General features: G+C 38.6%; 1 protein-coding gene across 7 annotated transcripts in view; it reads right to left on the bottom strand.

Annotated features, from left to right (window-relative positions):
• The window catches only part of MPP7 (MAGUK p55 scaffold protein 7), a 271,223-nt gene that overhangs the window by 150,231 nt on the left and 96,078 nt on the right, over positions 1-24,914 (bottom strand). For all 7 annotated transcript variants that reach the window (XM_054435739.2, XM_054435731.2, XM_054435735.2 and 4 more), the window contains one exon: positions 19,331-19,449. In XM_054435739.2, the coding sequence (XP_054291714.1) occupies positions 19,331-19,449 (119 nt within the window). The remainder of the gene's footprint in view (positions 1-19,330; positions 19,450-24,914) is intronic.

The raw sequence follows: 24,914 nt of genomic DNA on the forward strand, positions 1-24,914 counted from the left end.
AAACTCAAGGAATTTGCCACCAGTAGACTTGCCTTGCAAGAAGTGTTAAAAAGGAAGTTTGTCAGAGAGAAAGAAAATGATGTAGGTCAGACCCTCGGACCTACACACAAAAAAGGAAGGACATCAGAGAAAAAATAAATAAATATAAAGCAAAATATTTTGTTTTATTTTTAATTGATCTAATAGATAACTGTTCAGAGTAATAATATTAGCAATGTACTGGGGCATTACATTAGCATAGAGATAAGTAAAATGAATGACAGCAATGTTATAAGAGATAGGAAAAAGGGAATTGAGAATACTCTGTTATAAGGTATCTGTACTACCTGTGAAATGACAGTGTTATCTGAAAATAGACCTAGGTCAGGCATGGTAGCTTATGCCTGTAATCCCAGCACTTTGGGAGGCTAAGGTGGGAGGATCACTTGAGCCCAGGAGTTTGAGACCAGCCTAAGCAACACAGCAAAACCCTGTCTCTACAAAAAAATACAAAAAAAAAGTTAGCTGGGCGTGGTGGCACATGCCTGTACTTCCAGCTACTTGGGAGGTTGAGAGGTGGGAGAAACACTTGAGCCCGGGAAATCAGGGCTGCGATGAGCCGAGATAACACCACTGCACTCCAGCCAGGGAGACAGAGCAAGACCCTGTCTCAAAAAAAAACCTGTATTTGTTGTAAATGTGTGTTGCTAACTGTAGGGCAAGCACAAAAAGAAAAAAATTAAGTATAATTGATTTGATAAAAGAAGAGAGTAAATGGAATAATATAAAATGGTCAACTAAAAGCAGAGAAGGAAGGAAAAGACAGGATAATTAAAATCTTAAAAACTAACAAGTGCAGTGAACAAAAATCAGTTGTAAACATGGTAAATATTAACCAACTATATCAATAGACACTTCAAATATGAATGATCTAAATACACCAATTAAAAAACAGAGACTGTCAGAATGGAGAAAAAGAAAGACCCAACTCCCAACTATATGTTGTCTATAAAAAACTCACATTGAATATAAAGATACAGACAAATGAAAAGAAAAAAATAGAGAAAGATACACTAACATTAACCCAAAAAAGATGGAGTACATATGTCAATTTCCAACATGGCAAATTGGCAGAACTAGAAAAATTATCAGAGATAAAGGTATTACATAATGAAAAGGGCATCAATTACCCAAGAAGACATAACAATCCTAAATGTGTATGCACCTAACAAGAAAGCATCAAAAGACATAAAGCAAAACTGATAAAACTGCAGAGAAATGCATAAAGTCACTATTATACTTGGAACTTCAACACCCGCTATCAGTCAGTAATTAACAGATCCGGCAGGCAAAAAAAAATCTGTAAGGATATAGTTGAACTGAGCAGCACCATCTACCAACTAAATCTAACCGACATTTATGGAATACTTTATCCAATTATGGCAGTATACACATTCTTCTCAAGCTCACATAGACCATTCAGCAAGATAGACCACATCCTGGGCCATTAAACACAACTTAAATCTAAAGGAACAAAAACCATACAGCATGTGCTTTCAGACCACATGGAATTAAACTAGAAATCAGTAACAGAAAGACAGCAGGAAAATCTCTAAATATTTGGAAATTAGACAGCATTTTAAATAACACATGGGTCAAAGAAGAATTCTCAAGAATATTTTAAATTAAGTGGAAACGAAAATACAACTTACTAAAACTTGTGAGATGCTGCAAAAACAGTGGTTAGAATTTATACCACTGAAAGAATACATTCAAAAGAAATAAAAATCTAAAATTGATAATCTAACTTTCCAACCTTTGGAAACCAGAAAAAGAAGAGCAAGTAGAAGAAAAGAAATCAGACAATAAGAGCAAAAATCAACGAAACTGGAACAAGAAAACAGAGAAAAATCAACAAAATCAAAAGCAAGTTCTTTTAAATGATTAATAAAATTGATAAATCTATAGCCAGGGAAAAAAGAGATAAGATACAAATTACGAATATCAGAAATGAAAGAGGAGTCAACAGTACTGATGCCAAGGACAATAAAGAATTGTGATGAACAATTCTATGCCCTCAAATTTGATAAGTTAGATGATATACACAATTCCTTGAAAGACAATAGTGACAAAAACTCACAAGAGGAGAAACACAAATCTGAATAAGCCAATATTTATGAAATAAATTGAATCAATAACTAGTTAACTTACAAAACAGCAAGCACCAGGTCCAGATGGCTTCACTGGTGAATTCTACAAAACACTTAAGGGAGAAATTATACCAATTCTCTGCAATCTCTTCCAGAAAGAAAAGGAAAATAGCAAGCAGAGTATACTTCCTACCTCACTCTATGAGGCCAGCATTATCTTATTATCAAAACCAGATAAAGACATGACAAGAAAGAAGAATTACAGACTAACCGTACTTATAAACAGAGATGCAAAAAAACTCAACAAAATATTAATAAGTTGAACCCAGCAATAGATCAAATTAATTATATACAGATTGAGCATCCCAAATCCAAAAACCTGAAATCCAAAATGCTCTGAAATCTGAAATGCTCCAAAATCTGCTACTTTTTGAGTGCTGACATAGACATGATGCTCAAAGAAATGCTCACTGGAGCACTTTGAGATTCTGGACTTTCAAATCAGGGATGCTTAACTAGTTAAGAATCTGCAAATATCCCAAAATTCAAAACAATCTAAAATCTAAAACACTTCTTTCAGATCACAAGCCTTTTGGATAAGGAATCCTCAACCAATACCACGACCAAGTAAGACTCATTCCAGGTCTGCAAAATCTAGTTAAACATTCATAAGTAAATTAATGTAATCTATCACATCAATATGCTAAACAAGAAAATCGTATGATCATATCAATAGAAGCAAAAATATTTTTAAGGCTGGGTGCAGTGGTTCACGCCTATAATCCCAGCACTTTGGGAAGCCAAGGCAGGTGGATCACTTGCGATCAGGAGTTCAAGACCAGCCTGATCAACATGATGAAACCTCATCTCTACTAAAAATACAAAAATTAGCCAGGCATGGTGACACACACCTGTAATCTCAGCTACTTGAGAGGCTGAGGCACGAGAATCGCTTGAACCCCAGAGGCAGCCTGGGTGACAAAGTAAGACTCTGTCTTAAAAAAAAAAAAAATCAGTACCCATTCACAATAAAAACTCTGAGCAAACTGGAAATAGAAAGAACTTTCTCAACTTGATGAAGAACATGTATAAAATACCTACAGCTAAACTCATACTTAATGATGAGAAACTAATTCTTTTCCCTAAGATCAGTATAAAGAAAAGATGTCCGTTTTCACCACAGCTATTCAACACTATATGAGAATTCCTAGCTAATGCTATAAGACAAAAAAAGATATATACAGATTGAGAGCAAACAAACAAAACTGTCTTTGTTTACAGATAAGTATCTCTGTAGAAAATCCCAAAGAATCAACAACAGCAAAAGACCTTTGGCCACAAGCAAACGATTATAGCAAGGACGCAGGATAGAAGCTTAATATCCAAAAATCAATTGCTTTCCTGTATACCAGTGCTGAACAGCTGAAACTTGAAATTAAAAATATAATACCACTCCAAAGCCATAGCACCAAAAATAATAAAACATTTAGGTATAAATCTAACAAAATATAGTGTGTAGAGGATCTAAATAAGGAAAACACAAACTCTGGTAAAAGAAATCAAAGATGTCAATAAATTGAGGAATATTCCATGCTCATGGTCAGGAATACATAATATTACTAAGATGTCATCTCTTCACAAATTGAGCTACAGAATACACAGACCCAATCAAAATCCCAGCGGATTATTTCGTGGATATGACAAACTGATTATAAAATTTATATGACAAGGCAAAAGATTCAGAATAGTCGACACAATATCACAGAAGAACAAAGTCTGAGGGCTGACGCTACCCTACTTCAAAACTAACTAGAAAGCTAAGGTAATCAAGACAGCATGTGTTGATGAAAGAATAAACAAATAGATAATGGAATACAATAACCCAAAAATAGACCCACACAAATAAAAGCTAATCTTTGACAAAGGAGCAAAGGCAATTCAATAGAAAAAGAATGGTCTTTTCAACAATTGATGCTAAAACAATTGGATATTCATATGCAGACATTTTCATCTAGACATAGAACTCAAGGTGGACAATATAGCTAAATGTAAACACAAAACTGTAAAACTTCTAGGAGATAACACGAGAATATCTAGGTGACCTTGAGTTTGACAATGAGTTTTTTTGGGTTTTTTTGTTTGGTTGGTTTTTTTTTTTTTTTTTTTTTTTTTGAGACGGAGTCTCGCTCTGTTGCCCAGGCTGGAGTGCAATGGCACGATCCCAGCTCACTGCAAGCTCCGCCTCTCGGATTCAGACCATTCTCCTGCCTCAGCCTCCTGAGTAGCTGGGACTACAGGTGCCCGCCACCACGCCTGGCTAATTTTTTATATTTTTAGTGGAGATGGGGTTTCACCGTGTTAGCCAGATGGTCTCGATCTCCTGACCTCCTGATCCGCCCACCTCGGCGTCCCAAAGTGCTGGGTTTACGGGCATGAGCCACCGCGACCGGCCTGACAATGAGTTTTTAGATATAACTCCAAAAGCACAATCCATGAAAGAAAAAATCGGTAAGTTAGACTTTAGTAAAATGTGGAACTTCTGCTTTGTGAAAGACACCACTAAGACAATGAAAAGACAAACTGGGAGAAAATATTTGCAAATAGATACCTGAGAAAAGACTTGCATCTAGAAAATACAAAGAATTGCTAAAGCTCAACAACAGGAAAATAAAAATAAAAATAAGCAAAAAATCTGAATAGACACCTCAGCAAAGAAGATGCATAGATAAAAAATAAATGTGTGAAGATATGCTTAACCCACCATGTGCAAATTGACACAATAATGAGATACTACTATACACCAACTAGAATGGCTAAAATTAAAAAAAAAAAAATGACCACACCAAATGCTGACAAGGCTATAGAGCTACAGGGACTCTCATTCATTGCTGGTAGGAATTCAACATGGTACAGTCACCTTAAAAGACAATATGGCAGTTTCTTTTTGTTTGTTTGTTTTTGAAACTGAGTCTCACTCTGTCGCCCAGGCTGGAGTGCAGTGACACAATCTCAACTCACTGCAACCTCTGCCTCCTGGATTCAAGCGATTCTTCTGCCTCAGCCTCTCAAGTAGCTGGGACTACAGGTGCGTGCCACCACACCTGGCTAATTTTTTGTGTTTCTAGTAGAGACAGGGTTTCACCATGTTGGCCAGACTGGTCTCGAACTCCAGACCTGGTGATCCACCCGCCTCGGCCTCCCAAAGTGCTGGGATTACAGGCATGAGCCACCACACCCGGCCAGCAGTTTCTTAAAAAGCTAAAGATAGTTTACCACATGATCCAGTAACTGTGCTCCGTGATATTTATCCAAATGAGTTGCAAACTTACATCTACACAAAAACCTGCACACAAATGTTTATAGAAAGTTTACCTTTAACTGCTCAAAACTGGAAGCAATGAACATGCCCTTCAAAAGGTTAATGGAGAAACAAACTATGGTGCTTATCTACAACTGAATCCTATTCAGCAATACAAAGTAAAGAAATGGGGGGCAGGAGCCAAGATGGCCGAATAGGAACAGCTCCGGTCTACAGCTCCCAGCGCGAGCGACGCAGAAGACGGGTGATTTCTGCATTTCCATCTGAGGTACCATGTTCATCTCACTAGGGAGTACCAGACAGTGGGCGCAGGTCAGTGGGTGAGTGCACCGTGTGCCAGCCGAAGCAGGGGCGAGGCATTGCCTCACTCAGGAAGCGCAAGGGGTCAGGGAGTTCCCCTTCCAGGGGTGACAGCCGGCACCTGGAAAATCGGGCCACTCCCACCCGAATACTGTGCTTTTCCGACGGGCTTAGGAAACGGTGCCCCAGGAGAGTATAGCCCGCACCTGGCTCAGAGGGTCCTACGCCCACGGAGTCTCGCTGATCGCTAGCACAGCAGTCTGAGATCAAACAGCAAGTCGGCAGCGAGGCTGGGGGACGGGCGCCCACCATTGCCCAGGCTCGCTTAGGTAAACAAAGCAGCCAGGAAGCTTGAACTGGGTGGAGCCCACCACAGCTCAAGGAGGCCTGCCTGCCTCTGTAGGCTCCACCTCTGGGGGCAGGGCACAGACAAACAAAAAGACAGCAGTAACCTCTGCAGACTTAAATGTCCCTGTCTGACAGCTGTGAGGAGAGCAGTGGTTCTCCCAGCACGCAGCTGGAGATCTGAGAACGGGCTGACTGCCTCCTCAAGTGGGTCCCTGACCCCTGACCCCCGAGCAGCCTAACTGGGAGGCACCCCCCAGCAGGGGCAGACTGACACCTCACATGGCCGGCCAGGTACTCCAACAGACCTGCAGCTGAGGGTTCTGTCTGTTACAAGGAAAACTAACAGAAGGGACATCCACACCAAAAACCCATCTGTACATCACCATCATCAAAGACCAAAAGTAGATAAAACCACAAAGATGGGGAAAAAACAGAGCAGAAAAACTGGAAACTCTAAAAACCAGAGTACCTCTCCTCCTCCAAAGGAACGCAGTTCCTCACCAGCAACGGAACAAAGCTGGATGGAGAATGACTTTGACGAGCTGAGAGAAGAAGGCTTCAGACGATCAAATTACTCCGAGCTACGGGAGGATATTCAAACCAAAGGCAAAGAAGTTGAAAACTTTGAAAAAAATTTAGAAGAATGTATAACTAGAATAACCAATACAGAGAAGTGCTTAAAGGAGCTGATGGAGCTGAAAACCAAGGCTCGAGAACTACGTGAAGAATGCAGAAGCCTCAGGAGCCGATGCGATCAAATGGAAGAAAGGGTATCAGCCCTGGAAGATGAAATGAATGAAATGAAGCGAGAAGGGAAGTTTAGAGAAAACAGAATAAAAAGAAACGAGCAAAGCCTCCAAGAAATGTGGGACTATGTGAAAAGACCAAATCTACGTCTGATTGGTGTACCTGAAAGTGACGGGGAGAATGGAAACAAGTTGGAAAACACTCTGCAGGATATTATCCAGGAGAACTTCCCCAATCTAGCAAGGCAGGCCAACATTCAGATTCAGGAAATACAGAGAACACCACAAAGATACTCCTCGAGAAGAGCAACTCCAAGACACATAATTGTCAGATTCACCAAAGTTGAAATGAAGGAAAAAATGTTAAGGGCAGCCAGAGAGAAAGGTCGGGTTACCATCAAAGGGAAGCCCATCAGACTAACAGCGGATCTCTCGGCAGAAACCCTACAAGCCAGAAGAGAGTGGGGGCCAATATTCAACATTCTTAAAGAAAAGAATTTTCAACCCAGAATTTCATATCCTGCCAAACTAAGCTTCATAAGTGAAGGAGAAATAAAATACTTTACAGACAAGCAAATGCTGAGAGATTTTGTCACCACCAGGCCTGCCCTAAAAGAGCTCCTGAAGGAAGCGCTAAACATGGAAAGGCACAACTGGTACCAGCCACTGCAAAATCATACCAAAATGTAAAGACCATCGAGACTAGGAAGAGACTGCATCAACTAACGAGCAAAATATCCAGCTAACATCATAATGACAGGATCAAATTCACACATAACAATATTAACTTTAAATGTAAATGGACTAAATGCTCCAATTAAAAGACACAGACTGGCAAATTGGATAAAGACTCAAGACCCATCAGTGTGCTGTATTCAGGAAACCCATCTCACGTGCAGAGACACACATAGGCTCAAAATCAAAGGATGGAGGAAGATCTACCAAGCAAATGGAAAACAAAAAAAGGCAGGGGTTGCAATCCTAGTCTCTGATAAAACAGACTTTAAACCAACAAAGATCAAAAGAGACAAAGAAGGCCATTACATAATGGTAAAGGGATTAATTCAACAAGAAGAGCTAACTATCCTAAATATATATGCACCCAATACAGGAGTACCCAGATTCATAAAGCAAGTCCTGAGTGACCTACAAAGAGACTTAGACTCCCACACATTAATAATGGGAGACTTTAACACCCCACTGTCAACATTAGACAGATCAACGAGACAGAAAGTCAACAAGGATACCCAGGAATTGAACTCAGCTCTGCACCAAGCAGACCTAATAGACATCTACAGAACTCTCCACCCCAAATCAACAGAATATACATTTTTTTCAGCACCACACCACACCTATTCCAAAATTGACCATATACTTGGAAGTAAAGCTCTCCTCAATAAATGTAAAAGAACAGAAATTGTAACAAACTGTCTCTCAGATCACAGTGCAATCAAGCTAGAACTCAGGATTAAGAATCTCACTCAAAACCGCTCAACTACGTGGAAACTGAACAACCTGCTCCTGAATGACTACTGGGTACATAACGAAATGAAGGCAGAAATAAAGATGTTCTTTGAAACCAACGAGAACCAAGACACAACATACCAGAATCTCTGGGATGCATTCAAAGCAGTGTGTAGAGGGAAATTTATAGCACTAAATGCCCACAAGAGAAAGCAGGAAAGATTCAAAATTGACACCCTAACATCACAATTAAAAGAACTAGAAAAGCAAGAGCAAACACATTCAAAAGCTAGCAGAAGGCAAGAAATAACTAAAATCAGAGCAGAACTGAAGGAAATAGAGACACAAAAAACCCTTCAAAAAATAAATGAATCCAGGAGCTGGTTTTTTGAAAGGATCAACAAAATTGATAGACCGCTAGCAAGATTAATAAAGAAAAAAAGAGAGAAGAATCAAATAGATGCAATAAACAATGATAAAGGGGATATCACCACCGATCCCACAGAAATACAAACTACCATCAGAGAATACTATAAACACCTCTATGCAAATAAACTAGAAAATCTAGAAGAAATGGATAAATTCCTCAACACATACACCCTCCCAAGACTAAACCAGGAAGAAGTTGAATCTCTGAATAGACCAATAACAGGAGCTGAAATTGTGGCAATAATCAATAGCTTACCAACCAAAAAAAGTCCAGGACCAGATGGGTTCACAGCCGAATTCTACCAGAGGTACAAGGAGGAGCTGGTACCATTCCTTCTGAAACTATTCCAATCAATAGAAAAAGAGGGAATCCTCCCTAACTCATTTTATGAGGCCAGCATCATCCTGATACCAAAACCTGGCAGAGACACAACAAAAAAAGAGAATTTTAGACCAATATCCTTGATGAACATTGATGCAAAAATCCTCAATAAAATACTGGCAAACAGAATCCAGCAGCACATCAAAAAGCTTATCCACCATGATCAAGTGGGCTTCATCCCTGGGATGCAAGGCTGGTTCAATATATGCAAATCAATAAGTGTAATCCAGCATGTAAACAGAACCAAAGACAAAAACCACATGATTATCTCAATAGATGCAGAAAAGGCCTTTGACAAAATTCAACAACGCTTCATGCTAAAAACTCTCAATAAATTAGGAATTGATGGGACGTATCTCAAAATAATAAGAGCTATTTATGACAAACCCACAGCCAATATCATACTGAATGGGCAAAAACTGGAAGCATTCCCTTTGAAAACTGGCACAAGACAGGGATGCCCTCTCTCACCACTTCTATTCAACATAGTGTTGGAAGTTCTGGCCAGGGCAATTAGGCAGGAGAAGGAAATCAAGGGTATTCAATTAGGAAAAGAGGAAGTCAAATTGTCCCTGTTTGCAGATGACATGATAGTATATCTAGAAAACCCCATTGTCTCAGCCCAAAATCTCCTTAAGCTGATAAGCACCTTCAGCAAAGTCTCAGGATACAAAATCAATGTGCAAAAATCACAAGCATTCTTATACATCAATAACAGACAAACAGAGAGCCAAATCATGAGTGAACTCCCATTCACAATTGCTTCAAAGAGAATAAAATACCTAGGAATCCAACTCACAAGGGATGTGAAAGACCTCTTCAAGGAGAACTACAAACCACTGCTCAAGGAAATAAAAGAGGATACAAACAAATGGAAGAACATTCCATGCTCATGGGTAGGAAGAATCAATATCATGAAAATGGCCATCCTTCCCAAGGTAATTTACAGATTCAATGCCATCCCCATCAAGCTACCAATGACTTTCTTCACAAAATTGGAAAAAACTACTTTAAAGTTCATATGGAACCAAAAAAGAGCCCGCATCGCCAAGTCAATCCTAAGCCAAAAGAACAAAGCTGGAGGCATCACACTACCTGACTTCAAACTATACTACAAGGCTACAGTAACCAAAACAGCATGGTACTGGTACCAAAACAGAGATATAGATCAATGGAACAGAACAGAGCCGTCAGAAATAATGCCACATATCTACAAGTATCTGATCTTTGACAAACCTGACAAAAACAAGAAATGGGGAAAGGATTCCCTATTTAATAAATGGTGCTGGGAAAACTGGCTAGCCATATGTAGAAAGCTGAAACTGGATCCCTTCCTTACACCTTATACAAAAATCAATTCAAGATGGATTAAAGACTTAAACGTTAGACCTAAAACCATACAAACCCTAGAAGAAAACCTAGGCATTACCATTCAGGACATAGGCATGGGCAAGGACTTCATGTCTAAAACACCAAAAGCAATGGCAACAAAAGCCAAAATTGACAAATGGAATCTAATTAAACTAAAGAGCTTCTGCACAGCAAAGGAAACTACCATCAGAGTGAACAGGCAACCTACAAATTGGGAGAAAATTTTCGCAACCTACTCATCTGACAAAGGGCTAATATCCAGAATCTACAATGAACTCCAACAAATTTACAAGAAAAAAACAAACAACCCCATCAAAAAGTGGGCGAAGGACATGAACAGACACTTCTCAAAAGAAGACATTTATGCAGCCAAAAAACACATGAAAAAATGCTCACCATCACTGGCCATCAGAGAAATGCAAATCAAAACCACAATGAGATACCATCTCACACCAGTTAGAATGGCAATCATTAAAAAGTCAGGAAACAACAGGTGCTGGAGAGGATGTGGAGAAATAGGAACACTTTTACACTGTTGGTGGGACTGTAAACTAGTTCAGCCCTTGTGGAAGTCAGTGTGGCGATTCCTCAGGGATCTAGAACTAGAAATTCCATTCGACCCAGCCATCCCATTACTGGGTATATACCCAAAGGACTATAAATCATGCTGCTATAAAGACACATGCACACGTATGTTTATTGCCGCATTATTCGCAATAGCAAAGACTTGGAACCAACCCAAATGTCCAACAATGATAGACTGGATTAAGAAAATGTGGCACATATACACCATGGAATACTATGCAGCCATAAAAAATGATGAGTTCATGTCCTTTGTAGGGACATGGATGAAATTGGAAATCATCATTCTCAGTAAACTATCGCAAGAATAAAAAACCAAACACCGCATATTCTCACTCATAGGTGGGAATTGAACAATGAGAACACATGGACACAGAAAGGGGAACATCACACTTCGCGGACTGTTGTGGGGTGGGGGGAGAGGGGAAGGATAGCATTGGGAGATATACCTAATGCTAGATGATGAGTTGGTGGGTGCAGCGCACCAGCATGGCACATGTATACATATGTAACTTACCTGCACATTGCGCACATGTACCATAAAACCTAAAGTATAATAATAATAATAATAATAATCATAATAAAAAAAAGACAAAAAAAAACAAAAAGACACTAAAAAAAAAAAAAAAAAAGTAAAGAAATGGGCTATGTTGCCATGAGAAGACTTGATGGAGCCCTAAATGCATATTACTAGGTAAAAGAAGCCAATCTGAAAAGGCTACATACTGTATGATTCCAACGATATGACCTTCTGGAAAAGGCAAAACTATTCAGACAGTAAAACTATCAGTGATTGCTGAGCTGGGGAGGGAGGACAGGTGAAGCATGGGAGATTTGGAAAGGTAAAACTATTCTTCATGACAATGTAATAATAGATGCAAGACATAATGCATTTGTCAAAATCTGGAAGTATACAACACAAAGAATAAACCTTAATGTAGATAATGGAGTTCAATTAATAATAATGTATCAACCAATATTGGTTCGTTAATTGACAAACGTACCATGCCAACGCAAGAGGTAAATAATAAGAGAAACTGGGAAGGGGAGAAGGGGTATATGGGAGCTATCTGTACCATCTGCTCAATTTTTCTGTAAATCCAAAACAGTTCTACAAAGTAAAGTTTATTAATTAAAAAGAATCCAATGGGAGAAATAATGGGCAAAGGATCTAATTGGACATTTCTCCAAAGAAGACATACAAATAGCCAATAAGCACATGAAAAGATGGTTAACATTATTTAGACATCTAGAAAATGCAAATCAAAATCACAATGAGGTATCACTTCACACCCACCAGGATAGTAAAAATCAAAAAGTCAGATAAAAACAAATGTTGGTGAAGATACAGACAAATCAGAACCCTTATACACTGCTAGTGGGAATATAAAATGGTTCAGCCACTTAGGAAAATAGTCTAACAGGTCTTCATAAAAACTTAGAGTTACGATTTAACCTAGCAATTCCTCTCCTAGATACATACCCAGGAGAAGTGAAAATATACATCTATGCAATAACTTATACGCAAATGTTCTTAGTAGCATCACCATAACAGCCAACAGGCAGAAACAACCCAAATGTCCATCCATGGATGAAAGGATGAACAAAGTGTGATATAGCCATACAATGTTATTCAGTCATAAAAAGTAATTAAGTACTGATACATGCTATAATTTGGGTAAGCCTTGAAAACATTAAGCTAAGTGACAGAAGCCAGTTACAAAAAAGCCACAGATGATGCTAGTTATATGAAATTTCCAGGATAGGCAAATACATAGAGACAGAAAGTGGACTGGCAGTTGTTTAGGGATGGTATGAAAGAGAGAATGCAAGGATGGAAGAATGATGGCTAGGAGTGAAGGATTTCTTTTTGAGGTGATAAAAAGGTTCTAAAATTGATTGTGGGGATAGGAAAAGAACAAAATAAATAAAATAAAATTGATTTTGGCAATGGCTGCACAATCCTGTGAATATACTAAAAACCACTGAATTGTATGTTTTAAGTGGCTGATTTGACAGTAGGTGAATTATATATCTCAATAAATCTGTTCCCAAAAGAATGTTACCTTCTAAACGTTGATGACTCCCAAACAGAGTTGCCAGATTTCAGTAATGAAAATACAAATATTGCATGGTTCACACTTATAACAAAGACTATTCATTGCATATCTGAAATTCAACTGTAAGAGGATGTCCCGCATTTTATCTGGCACCCCTACTCCCAAATCTATTCTGTCCAATCCAGAACACAATTATCCTCAGTTCAATATTCACATATCCAGGCCAGGCGCAGTGGCTCAGGCCTGTAATCCCAGCACTTTGGGAGGCCAAGGCAGGTGGATAACCCAAGGTCAGGAGTTCAAGACCACCCTGGCCAACATGGTGGAACCCGTCTCTACTAAAAGTACAAAAATTAGCTGGGCGTGGGGGCAGGTGCCTGTAATTCCAGCTACACGGGAGGCTGAGGCAGGAGACTCCCTTGAACCTGGGAGGCGGAGGTTGCAGTGAGCCGAGATCACACTACTGCACTCCAGCCTGGGTGACACAGCGAGACTCCATCTCAAAAATAAAATAAAATAAAACAAAACAAAACAAAAAAAGATTCACATATCCAATAAGTAGCTCTATTTGATTATGCCCCAGATATCAAACATAACCAAAACTAAAATTACCTCTCATCTCCTCTGAGGAGATGGTCAAAATATATAAGAACTGGTACCTGATATCTTAGGGCTTATACAGGTCTCCTGATACCCTCTTCCAACCCCCAATGGCCTGGCATAAACAATAGTTGGTGGCTTACAACAGGAGAGTTTCATATTTTAATGAACAGCCCACAGGCAGGTGAGAGCAGGCTGAACATCAGCCTCCCTCTCTCAAACTAAAATCAGTGGCTCTTCCAACACTTTGCCACCATCATCTCTGACCTGGGAATCTCATGTCCCATCCAGTCTTCACAGTTTACCTCTAAAAGAAAAACCTGATATCTTCACTCTTCTTGAAACCTTTCCATGCAATGGTTCCCACTGTCTTAGAAGAAAGCCAATTCACCTTCTGTCGTTTACAAAGCCATTCAAGAACAGGTCACTGTTCATCTCTCCTGCCACCCTCGGCTGCCCACAGCCTTCCTGGTGTCACAGATCAGCCAAAACAATCTGTTGACCTCAATCCTAAAGGTGGATTGTTCGCTCTTGCCTCCAGGTGTTCGCATCCATTATTCCTTCTGCCTGACCTCCCATGCCCTGATCCATCCCATAAACTCTAACCTGAGCAACTTCCTTTTTTTTTTTTTTTTTTTTTTTTGAGATGGAATCTTGCTCTGTCACTCAGGCTGGAGTACAGTGGCACGATCTCAGCTCACTGCAACCTCTGCCTCCCAGGTTCAAGCAATTCTCGTGCCTCAGTCTCCCAAGTAGCTGGGATTACAAGCATCTGCCACCATGCCTGGCTAATTTTTGTATTTTTAGTAGAGACAGGGTTTTACCATGTTGGCCAGGCTGGTCTCGAACTGCTGACCTCAAGTGATCCACCTGCCTCGGCCTCCCAAAGTGCTGGGATTACAGGCATGAGCCACCACACCCAGCCTAACCTGAGCAACTCCTATACCGAATGCAGGTTCCAACTTAAGATACCAAATCCTCCATGAACCGCCCCCTCTGAGGCCAGTGTTGAGTGAGGTACCTTGTGTCTCTCCTAAAAAGCTCCAAATGAGGCCTATCTTAGAATACTGTAATCATCCATCCCTTCATTTATAAACTCTCTGGGAGACTGGAGACCCCACAGGCAAGGGATTGTGCCCACCAAGTTGAACACCTTAGCCCTAGTGGTCCATATAGTAACTGGCATAGAGTACATACTCAACAAATAGTATCAATCAGTCCATTAAAACTCAAAGTTAAATAGATGCTTGAGGAAATGGATACCCCATTTACCCTGATGTGATTATTATACATTGTATGCTGGTATCAAAATATTGTATACTCCATAAAAATATATACCTACTATGTAACCCCCAAAATTAAAAAAATATGCAAAGTTAAAACAATGTAACCAGATGTTACAGGAGTCTGAGTATTTATCATTACTTGTATAAGGCTGAAATCACAGAAACACACACAATAATTCAATCATATGAGGAAAATTATCTGGAAAATATCAATTTGGGTTTGTTGAAGTACTTCAAAATACCAAAAAGAATAAAATTCAGATTGCTACATTTTTTTCTCCTGTTCCCAAATATACACACAATTACTTTAAAGGGTAGGGGTAAACATAACACAACTATTTAAAAGGTACTAACAATTCCATATTCTTATCCTAGAAATCTAACATAGTTGTGAGTTAAAAACAAAGATTTCTGGAGAAAACAGAACTACAGCCTTATTTAAAAGAAATATAGGCCAGGCACAGTGGCTCACACCTGTAGTCCTAACACTTTGAGAGGCCGAGGCAGTTGGATCCCTTAGGTCAGGATTCAAGACCAGCCTGGCCAAGATGGTGAAACCCTGTCTCTACCAAAAATACAAAAATTAGCCGGGCCTGGTGACAGGCGGCTGCAGTCCCAGCTACATAGGAGGCTGAGGCATGAGAATCACTTGAACCTAGGAGGCAGAGGTTGCAGTGGGCCGAGATTGCACCATTACACTCCAGCCTGGGCAACAGAGCAAAACTCTGTCTCAAAGAATTAAAAAAAAAGAAAGAAAGAAAGAAAGAAATATAGTATTTAAGCAAGTTTTTGTGCCATATCTTGTTCTAAAATGAACTTAAACCAGATTACAAAAACACACAGAAACATAACTAAAAAAAATAAAATGTAAAATAAGTAAAGAGATCTCAATAGGAAAAAAGAATCCACAAGAATAGAAACTACATCTAGAAATGAGGTTGGGATACAAAATATATGGTCCTGGATATTTGCAAGAGATGGGTCCTGGATGCAGCTCTACTCTTGCTGATGGTCTATGCCATTCCCTAGTTCATGTGAATTCTGATATCCTTCTATTTCCACCCTCATAAACAATGTATTTCCATCCCACAGATATGGGTATTTGTCAGTTTTCACATACCTGAGACTGGGTAATTTATAAAGAAAAAGAGATTTAATGGACTCACAGTTCCATGTGGCTGGGGAAGCATCACAATCATGGCAGAGGTGAAAGGCACATCTTACATCGTGGTAAGCAAGAGAGGATGAGAGCCAAGCATAAGGGGTTTCCCTTTATAAAACCATCAGCTCTTGTGAGACTTACTCACTATCATGAGAAGAGTATGAGGGAAACCACCCCCATGATTCAATTATCTCCTGTGGGGTCCCTCCCACAACACGTATGAATTAAGGGAGCTACAGTTCAAGATGAGATTTTGGTGGGGACACAGCTAAACCATATCAATATGAGTCTTCTCAGGCATTCTCTCAGTATCATCTTCCCTCTGATACTTCTATAAAGTCTCATGCTCACCGTTTTTATTATTCTTCAACGTTTCTATTTAGGAGTTTTTCTTTTAAAAAGCATCCTCAGCTAACACCCTAGAGGATCACCATATTTCCTTTTTAGTGACAAGCTCACAGCCTACATATACTTGCACTGTAGCCAGATACCCCGAGGTGGCTGAACCTGTCACAGAGGCTGTATTACCCAAACTTCCTCTTTATATTTCCCTAGTCCAAAGAGGTCTATGTATTTAAAATTGTGTTGTGATTTACAACCTGCCCCCAAACTTTTTTTTTTTAAGAGACAGGGTCTCTGTCATCCAGACTGGAGCATAGTAGTGTGATCTCAGCTCACTGCAGCCTTGACCTCCCGGGCTCATGCAATCCTCCCACATCAGCCTCTTGAGTGGCTAGGACTGCAGGCATACACCACTATGCCTGGCCAATTTTTATTTTTATTTTTTTGAGACAGGGTCTTGCTGTGCTGCCCAGACTGGTCTTGAACTCCTGGCCTCGGATTACAGGTGTGAACCACTGCCACTCAGCCCATTTAAACATACACACACACACACACACAAACACGATCACACGATAACAACTATGAAAATTCTGTGCTAGAATAAAATCAAGTTTTGTGTTCACTCAGTTCTAAATCACATTCTAACAGCTTCGACTGCAGGCAGAAGAGCATAAAACCAAAGCAATTTTGATTCACTTTACCACAAATCTTTTCAAACAAATTCCTTCAGCTCTACCAAGATTAACGTACAAAAGCTGAAGGCTTCTATCCTTCAAGCTTAAATAGACACGCTTGGAATACAGTTAAGCGGTTTGTTCCAGCTGTTTAAAGCTCCAGTCCCAGGAGCCTGCCTCCTGAAAGTACTGTAGACTTTACATATTTGAAAACGAATAGAATGGGTCAATCAAAGGACACATTTGAGGTCTGTGTCTGATAAAAGTTGGGGGTGGGAGGAACTATTAAGACATTGAGAATGTACTAGAGGTATGTAATAAAACTAATTTTGAAAATACATTTTACAGCAATTACTGGAAAACATTTAGAATAGTACATGTGTTATTGTGCTATCTAAATACTAGCAACATGAGTTTATTCGCTCCACTGTTTTTATGAAATCAGATATCAATACCCTGCGCTATGCTTTCTAACCACTTAGTATTGACATATACTTTGAAAAACAGCCTCAGCTTAAAACTCAAGCCAGTGTAACTAAGAATTTGTTTTATGCATTAGTTTCATTCTTTTAATAGAAATAACAACCATCTCTGTAGTTCCTTTTTGGTCCTTAGCGTGCTACGATAATTAACTTTTTCCTCAATACTTAATAATGCCTACTTAAATTTGTCTAACCCCATTATGTAACTACCAAAAAACTCAGATCTTCGCTATTTTATTTGAAACTCACAAACAACCTTGTAAACAGATATTATAACTTTAATTTTATAGGTAAGGAAACTGAGATAGTAGCTATTTGTAAATACATACAAATGAATATGCATCCATTGTTTGGAGGCATGCTTATTTAATGATTAAAGCATGATGATGCCACCTCAAATATATTTTATTCCTTCTATCAAAAGGTCAACACAATCTAAATAAACCCATAGCTATCCAACTTCCACACAGTCAACATAAAAATATTTTTATGATTGTATTACCAAGTCATAAACGTCATCAGTTATAATCCCAAGACCATGCCTAATAAATCCCCAGAGGGAAACTATTATTTAGAGCACAAGGATGTCTTGGAAATTACATTGTTATGAAAAAACAAAGAAATGAACAAATAAACGTGGTCTTTAAATGTACTGCTAGGGAAATGCCACATATCAACACTTCCATTTCTTAAGAATTGTCACTGCTGGAAGTACACAAATTTCAGTACATTTGAAAAGAAAAAATATATACGAATTCTGTTCTGAAAAGCAATTGCAACTCAGAAATTGCTCATTTTCTAATACTCTATATCGATTAGAAGCCTCTTATCATGACAGGCAACCATAACAAATTTAGTTGAATTAAAAAATATAGGTCCAGTTATCATGGAGGCACTGGTTTCTACCTCCTCACAAACTCCAGAAAGACTCTAAATTTCTTTCAGCTTGAGTAAGATGACAGAAAATGCAATTCATATTTCCAGAAGCACAAGTGGCATATTTTCCAGTAAGCTTCTTGTTCTCATTTTACTATTTTAGGAGTTCTGATCACTCCCAATGTTGCCGTATGGCCAGACCCAATTTCTGCTGGCTGATCATTTTCATGGCATGATGCTTTACTAAAACTGTCTCCAAAAACTGTTTTTACTCGCATTCGGCTTCAGTGTATTTATATACAAAATACCACTTCAATGGAGTTCTGCCAATAAAAGAAATAGCTTACTAGAATTTCAGTTGACTTTGTTAAAGGAAATTATTTTAAATTAATGTGGCTACTGAACTGCTGCCATCCTTGACCTCAGAAAATAGATTCCTTCTAATTTTTGCTGTGAACATTTATTTAAGTTAAATTCCAGCTCATGAATGTTGACCGTAAAAGAGTCTAAACCTTCCTGCTACTATTTCATATTCTTTCTCTAAACAAGGGGGTGACCACATGGTTGCTACATTAGTATACAGAGCCAGCTCACCACCATTAAGTGAAATCATCTATGTATTTTTGGTAGAATCTTTAACAACTTCCACGCCCATCGGTGAATGGAACAAGGCTGTTTTGTTTTCAGAGAGCAACAATTTGATCTCTGGTTTACTTGGTACCCCAAATATTTTTCCATATGCTTTTCGCAAAGAGAATCTGACATCAGCATGGTTTACCTTTACCAATGAATGCAGGCTTTTTTCACCAAACATATCCCAGAGGAAGGTCAGGTCTTCCTGGCTATCCACATGTGGCTGCAGCTGGGCTGGCAGAGCAGCCAACAGCTCATACAGACCTATAAAATGAAAATAAAACACAAAGTGTAATCTTAGAGTGATCTCATTAATTTCACCTAAGGTGTGTGTAAATGACAGCTGGAACATGCCAATTTTACTGGATTTGTATTCCGGGCCATCAAGCTAAACACTTCTCCGAAGAACCAAAGGGGAGTTTTCTGGCTTTTAAATTCCAAAGCAGTGGTATGTATTAACAGACTCGTTTTTACCTCTCACAGTTGTCAACATTCTACAGCTCTCCAAGTTTACATAATCCGAGACAGAAAATGTGTACAGGTTTTCAGAAAAAGAAGAAAACGCATACATTCCTTTCCTTAATCATTATTACATTTCCCTCAATCTGAGCCAAAGAGTGAAATGAGTCATGAATAGGAAAAACTTCCTTAGAAGAACAGAGAATTGATAGGGTGGCCCATTAAAAGGGTTTTGTAGTGTCCAAATAGTTCTAATAACATATAGTTTCAAAAATACTTGCATTATCTAACATCCAAAAGAAAGTCCTACAAAGTATGGGAAAAGAAATCATAAATGGTTCTACATTACTATAGTCAACTATTAAAAAAAAAAAAGCTACGTAGAACTTAGTTTAAAATTGGAGGACGTAAAGCTTATGTAATACGCTCTGAAAGAGTTAAAGTAACAGATGCGGGTTACTTGTGGCGTCCTCACTAGCCACTTCCTAGGGGCAGACAGTAGTGCAGTGTTCCACGGTAGCGTGCTACATAAACCATCCATCTCCATCACAGCCCGTCACACTCCTGTCCAAGAAATGTTGCAACAGTGCCTGCCCGAGACTCTTTAGGGAGGTGACCTGGCAGGAGTCAATATCAACTCATAGCACATGTTTCATTTTCCAGTGGGATTACATGAGGTAAAAAGGACAAAATTCCTTTTATTTCTTGTCTGCTGTCTACAAAAACACCAAGACCTCCTGGGACCTACAACACATGGGACTGTTGTTATTTTTGGTCTGAATAAGTGCTGCTGTTCATCACGGGGACAGCTTTACAAGAGATTTAACTAGCAAAGAATAGTAAATTATGGGCTGATGATTCGTATATCTATTATCTTCCTGAAGCATGCTAATTCTGCTTATCAGTGATAACTCACAACCAAAGGCATTAGGTAGCACATTGAAAGTTAAGATACGTAACTTGGGAGATCTGATCAAATTGAAACATTTCTGGGGCCTTATTTGGCCAAAAAAAGCTAAAACACTCTTAAAAAGAAAAAAAAAAAAAAAAAAAACCTTCTCTCAATTACATTCTGAAGTATTCTTGGTGTTTTACATCTATTCCTTTAAAATCCTGGCATTCTGCCTACACCAGCTCTTATTTACAGTTTAGTAAAATTATTTGTAAGGTATCTCAACCTAACTCAATCTATAATAATATAGGTCTCATTATATATATGAAAGTAATCAACAATGGCCAAGATCAGTGGTTAAGGTCGGAAGTCAAAATGTGAAATTTTGTAAATGTAATTTACAAAATGTAAAGAAAATTTACAAAATGTAAATTTACAAAATATACAAAATGTAATTTACAAAATGTAAAGAAAGGGTGAAATTTCATTATTTTATTATTGATTTGGGGAGTTGTAAAAATAACTACCTATTCCTTGGTAACGTGACTTACAGTTTAATTAAGGAGACTAATTCAACTGTGACATAATTTACATGATAAAAGTTGTCGGGAGGATTAAATGACTCAATACCTTAGAACAGTCCCTGTCACATAAAAAGTACTCAATACATTTCATATGAAACTCAGTAAGTTTCAGCCACTGTCATAATTATTACTGTTATTAATCATATCGTTACTGAAAAAGCAAAAGTGTGGATCAAACAGAGCTAGATTCAAACTCAAAGTCTACACTTAGAGCATTTCACGTAACTTAACCGAGCCTTATTTCCCTCATGTGTTTCCTACAGGTGTGGTAAAATCGCATAGCATGGCCAGCCATAATGGCTCATGCCTATAATCCCAGCACTCTGGGAGGCCGAGGTGGGCAGATCACTTAAGGTCAGAAGTTCAAGACCAGCCTGGCCAACATGGTGAAACCCCGTCTCTACTAAAAATACAAAAATTAGCCCAGTGTGGTGGCACACACCTGTAATTTCAGCTACTCAGGAGGCTGAGGCAGGAGAATCACTTGAAACCCGGAGGCGGAGGTTGGAGTTAGCCGAGACCACACCATTGCACTCCAGCTTGGGCGACAGAGTGAAACTCCGTCTCAAAAAAAAAAAAAAAAAATTGCATAGCACTAAATACGCAAACACACGGAGACAGACACAAATAAGTGCATATAAAATGTGAAATCTGAAAAGGTCAAAGGATTGTACCAATGACAATTTCCTAGTTGCAAGAGTCTATTATAATTATGCAAGATGCTACCATCGGAAGAAAGTAACTGAGGGGTACATGAGATCATAACATGAATCTACAATTATCTCAAAATAAAATGCTAATATAAAAAAATTATGGCAAACACGGTTGTTGTAAGAATTCTATAGAGCAATGCATATGGCAGCATTTAGCCCTGTGGCTGGCACAGAGTAGGCAGTCCGTTGCTTAACATGTCTTCTTCTAGAATGAAAATGTCATTTCAATTCAATGGCTCAAAGTCAAACAATAACTTAGCTGTATATTGCAATTGGATACAATACCATACTCAGAAATAAAACCACGCTAGTCTTTTACATATGGAAAGTGTTAACTTTACCCAAGTACTGCTTACATTTTGTGGGAATAAGCCATATTATATTTAAGTTTTTATAAAAAATAATTTTTCTGTTAGCAGAAGCTCATAAACCAGAGTTCTCTGGTTTTTACTAGTTTTATGCAATCCTAACTAATATCCCACCGCAGTTTGGCACTCTAGTGACAAGAGCTGTACCTTCCCTTCAACTACCACATCTGGTAACCATGACCACAGCAAGAAAAGACAGCACAGTGCCAACCAGAAATTAAAGACATGATTAAAGGAGCTACCAGGCCAGAGCTGTGTGCAGTCTCCATGAAGGTAAATAATACAGACAACTGCTTCCACTCAAATGAATTATAAGGGCCCTAGAAACCATCTCTGACCATGCATAAAATGGGGCCTGTGTTTTCACATGTTTTTAAAAATAATCCTATATTCAGTTCCTAAAGTTCTAATGGTGAAGAATTTTGTGAAATCCAAATGGTTTGGGTCGTGGAGATTCAAAGGGCAAATGATGAGAGTTTAGATAGCAGAAGATATTTTTTAAGAATTTACCTAAATCTACTTGGTCTTTGGGCAAGAACTGAGACAATGAGATACCCTATACTCTGTAGTCATTCAAACTCATTGATTCCAGTAAACAGTTATGGTAGCTATGAATGAAACACTCCTCAAGGCTCTAAAGATCTAAGAAAAATCAGTCATGGCTCCTGTCCTCAGGAGTTTGCAGTGCAGTAGACAAGCATAGACAGGTCTATTAGTAAGTCCAGGACAAGGTTAGAGTGCTGTGGCAATGGCAAGGGAAGTGGTCAATTCCTGCAAAGGAGGAAGAAGACATCAGGAAAGTCTTCAGAAAAGAAGTAAACACTTGAGTTAGGTCTTTGCTATGGTTTGAATGTGTCCCCTAAAAAGCATGTATCAGAAACTTAAGCCCCAATGCAAGAGTGTTGGGAGGTGGAGGCCAATGAGAGGTTATGGATAGATTAATGCCATTATTGTAGGAGTGGGCTCATTATCTTGGCAATGGGTTCATTATATGAAGGTGAGTCAGTCTTCTTTTCCCTCTCTTTGCCTTTCTGCCATGGATGACACAGCAAGAAGGCCCTCATCAGATTCTGGTTCCTTGATCTTGGACTTCCCAGCCTCCAGAACTGTGAGCCAATAAAATTCTGTTCATTACAAATTGCCTAGTCTGTGGTATTCTGTTACAGCAGTACAAAACTGACTAAGACCCTCTTTAAAGGCAAAGTTCCTAAGAATCAACATTTACTGAATTCTTATATTCAGAGTACTATGCTTGTCACTGGAGATACAATTTATAGACTATACGACTATCTCTGCCCCCAGAGGTCTTATCATCTTAGATGACACAGAATATGCCCCAACATAAAGCAATCCTAAATATAAGGCTCTCTTATTTGCCCAAGAAAAGATCCAAAACACATTTTATTTCAAATAAATACATGAACATTTAGTGTGACAATGAAATACATACCTAATTAATTATTAACATCTGTTTATGTCTAATAATTCAAACATCTAATTGATTTTTACAGATGTTGATAAAATGCTCGTGCCTGCTTCTAAAATTTACATTGCAGTTTAGTTAGGAACATATATCTTAAATTACCTACGAGGTAAAATATATTAATTTAGATATTAAGTTTGGGCCCCACTTGCATATTTCATGAAATTGTTTTATTTAAATTATTTACAATAACTTTGTAAATAATTTAAATTTCAGAGTTAAAATATATCATTTTCATTTCTAAATAAGCTATAAGCTGTTTGAGATGCAGCATATTTTTGATTATTCGTGAGATGCTGTCATGGGAAATCTACATAAAACTGATCGGTTTTTCATTTGTCCTGTAACTGTATAGTTTTTATCTCTACAACAGAACCACTAAGCTACTCTTTAAGTATCTTTAACATTTGCAAATGTGAGGTCACAACCTTTCCCTAAGGAATAATAATTAAATCTGGCTTAAACTTCTTTGCAACCTTTTTTTCCTCCCATTGTCTTGACAAATAGTGTCCTTTTTTAAAAAACAATTCTGTCAGGTGGCCTCTAAAACCATACCCAAAAATTTTGAATTTAGGTTATATGAGAACAATGTGCCTTCTCCATTCAACATATTTTTGAGTAAGTGAAATAACAGAAAGTTACCTATAAGAGATTTTGTAAGAACTTGAATATAAAGCAGCTCTCTCTTCTCTGAGAAAGAATTTTAAGGAGGAAAAAAATCTCACCTTACATTTAGGCACATGCAAATGTGCTGTCAAAGATGCAGGTGAAGCATTTTAATAAAATTATTTCATAAAATTTTCCAGTAGATAAAAAGCAATATTTTTTAATTCGCATATTTTATAACTGAAAAAAAAGAAAGCACCACAGCAAAACCAAAATATGTCAAGGGTCAGTTGATTGATATGTAAAAGAACTGTAATAATTTAAAGATGAGACCAATCAATGAAGGTCAGAAAAGGTTATATTAGGGGCTGGGCGCAGTGGCTCACTCCTCTCAGCACTTTGGGAGGCCAAGGCAGAAGGACTGCTTGAGTTAGAGACCAACCTGGGCAACACAGTGAGACCCTGTCTATATAAAAAATGTAAGAAATTAGCCGGGCATGGTGGTGCACACCTGTAGTCCCAGATACTCAGAAGGCTGAGGCAGGAGAATCACTTGAGCCCAGGAGATAAAGGCTACGGTGGTGTGGTGACTATAATCACACCACTTTACTCCAGCCTGGGCAT

The sequence above is a fragment of the Pongo pygmaeus genome, chromosome 8, assembly GCF_028885625.2.
Source record: "Pongo pygmaeus isolate AG05252 chromosome 8, NHGRI_mPonPyg2-v2.0_pri, whole genome shotgun sequence".
Classification (NCBI taxonomy): Eukaryota; Metazoa; Chordata; class Mammalia; order Primates; family Hominidae; genus Pongo; species Pongo pygmaeus.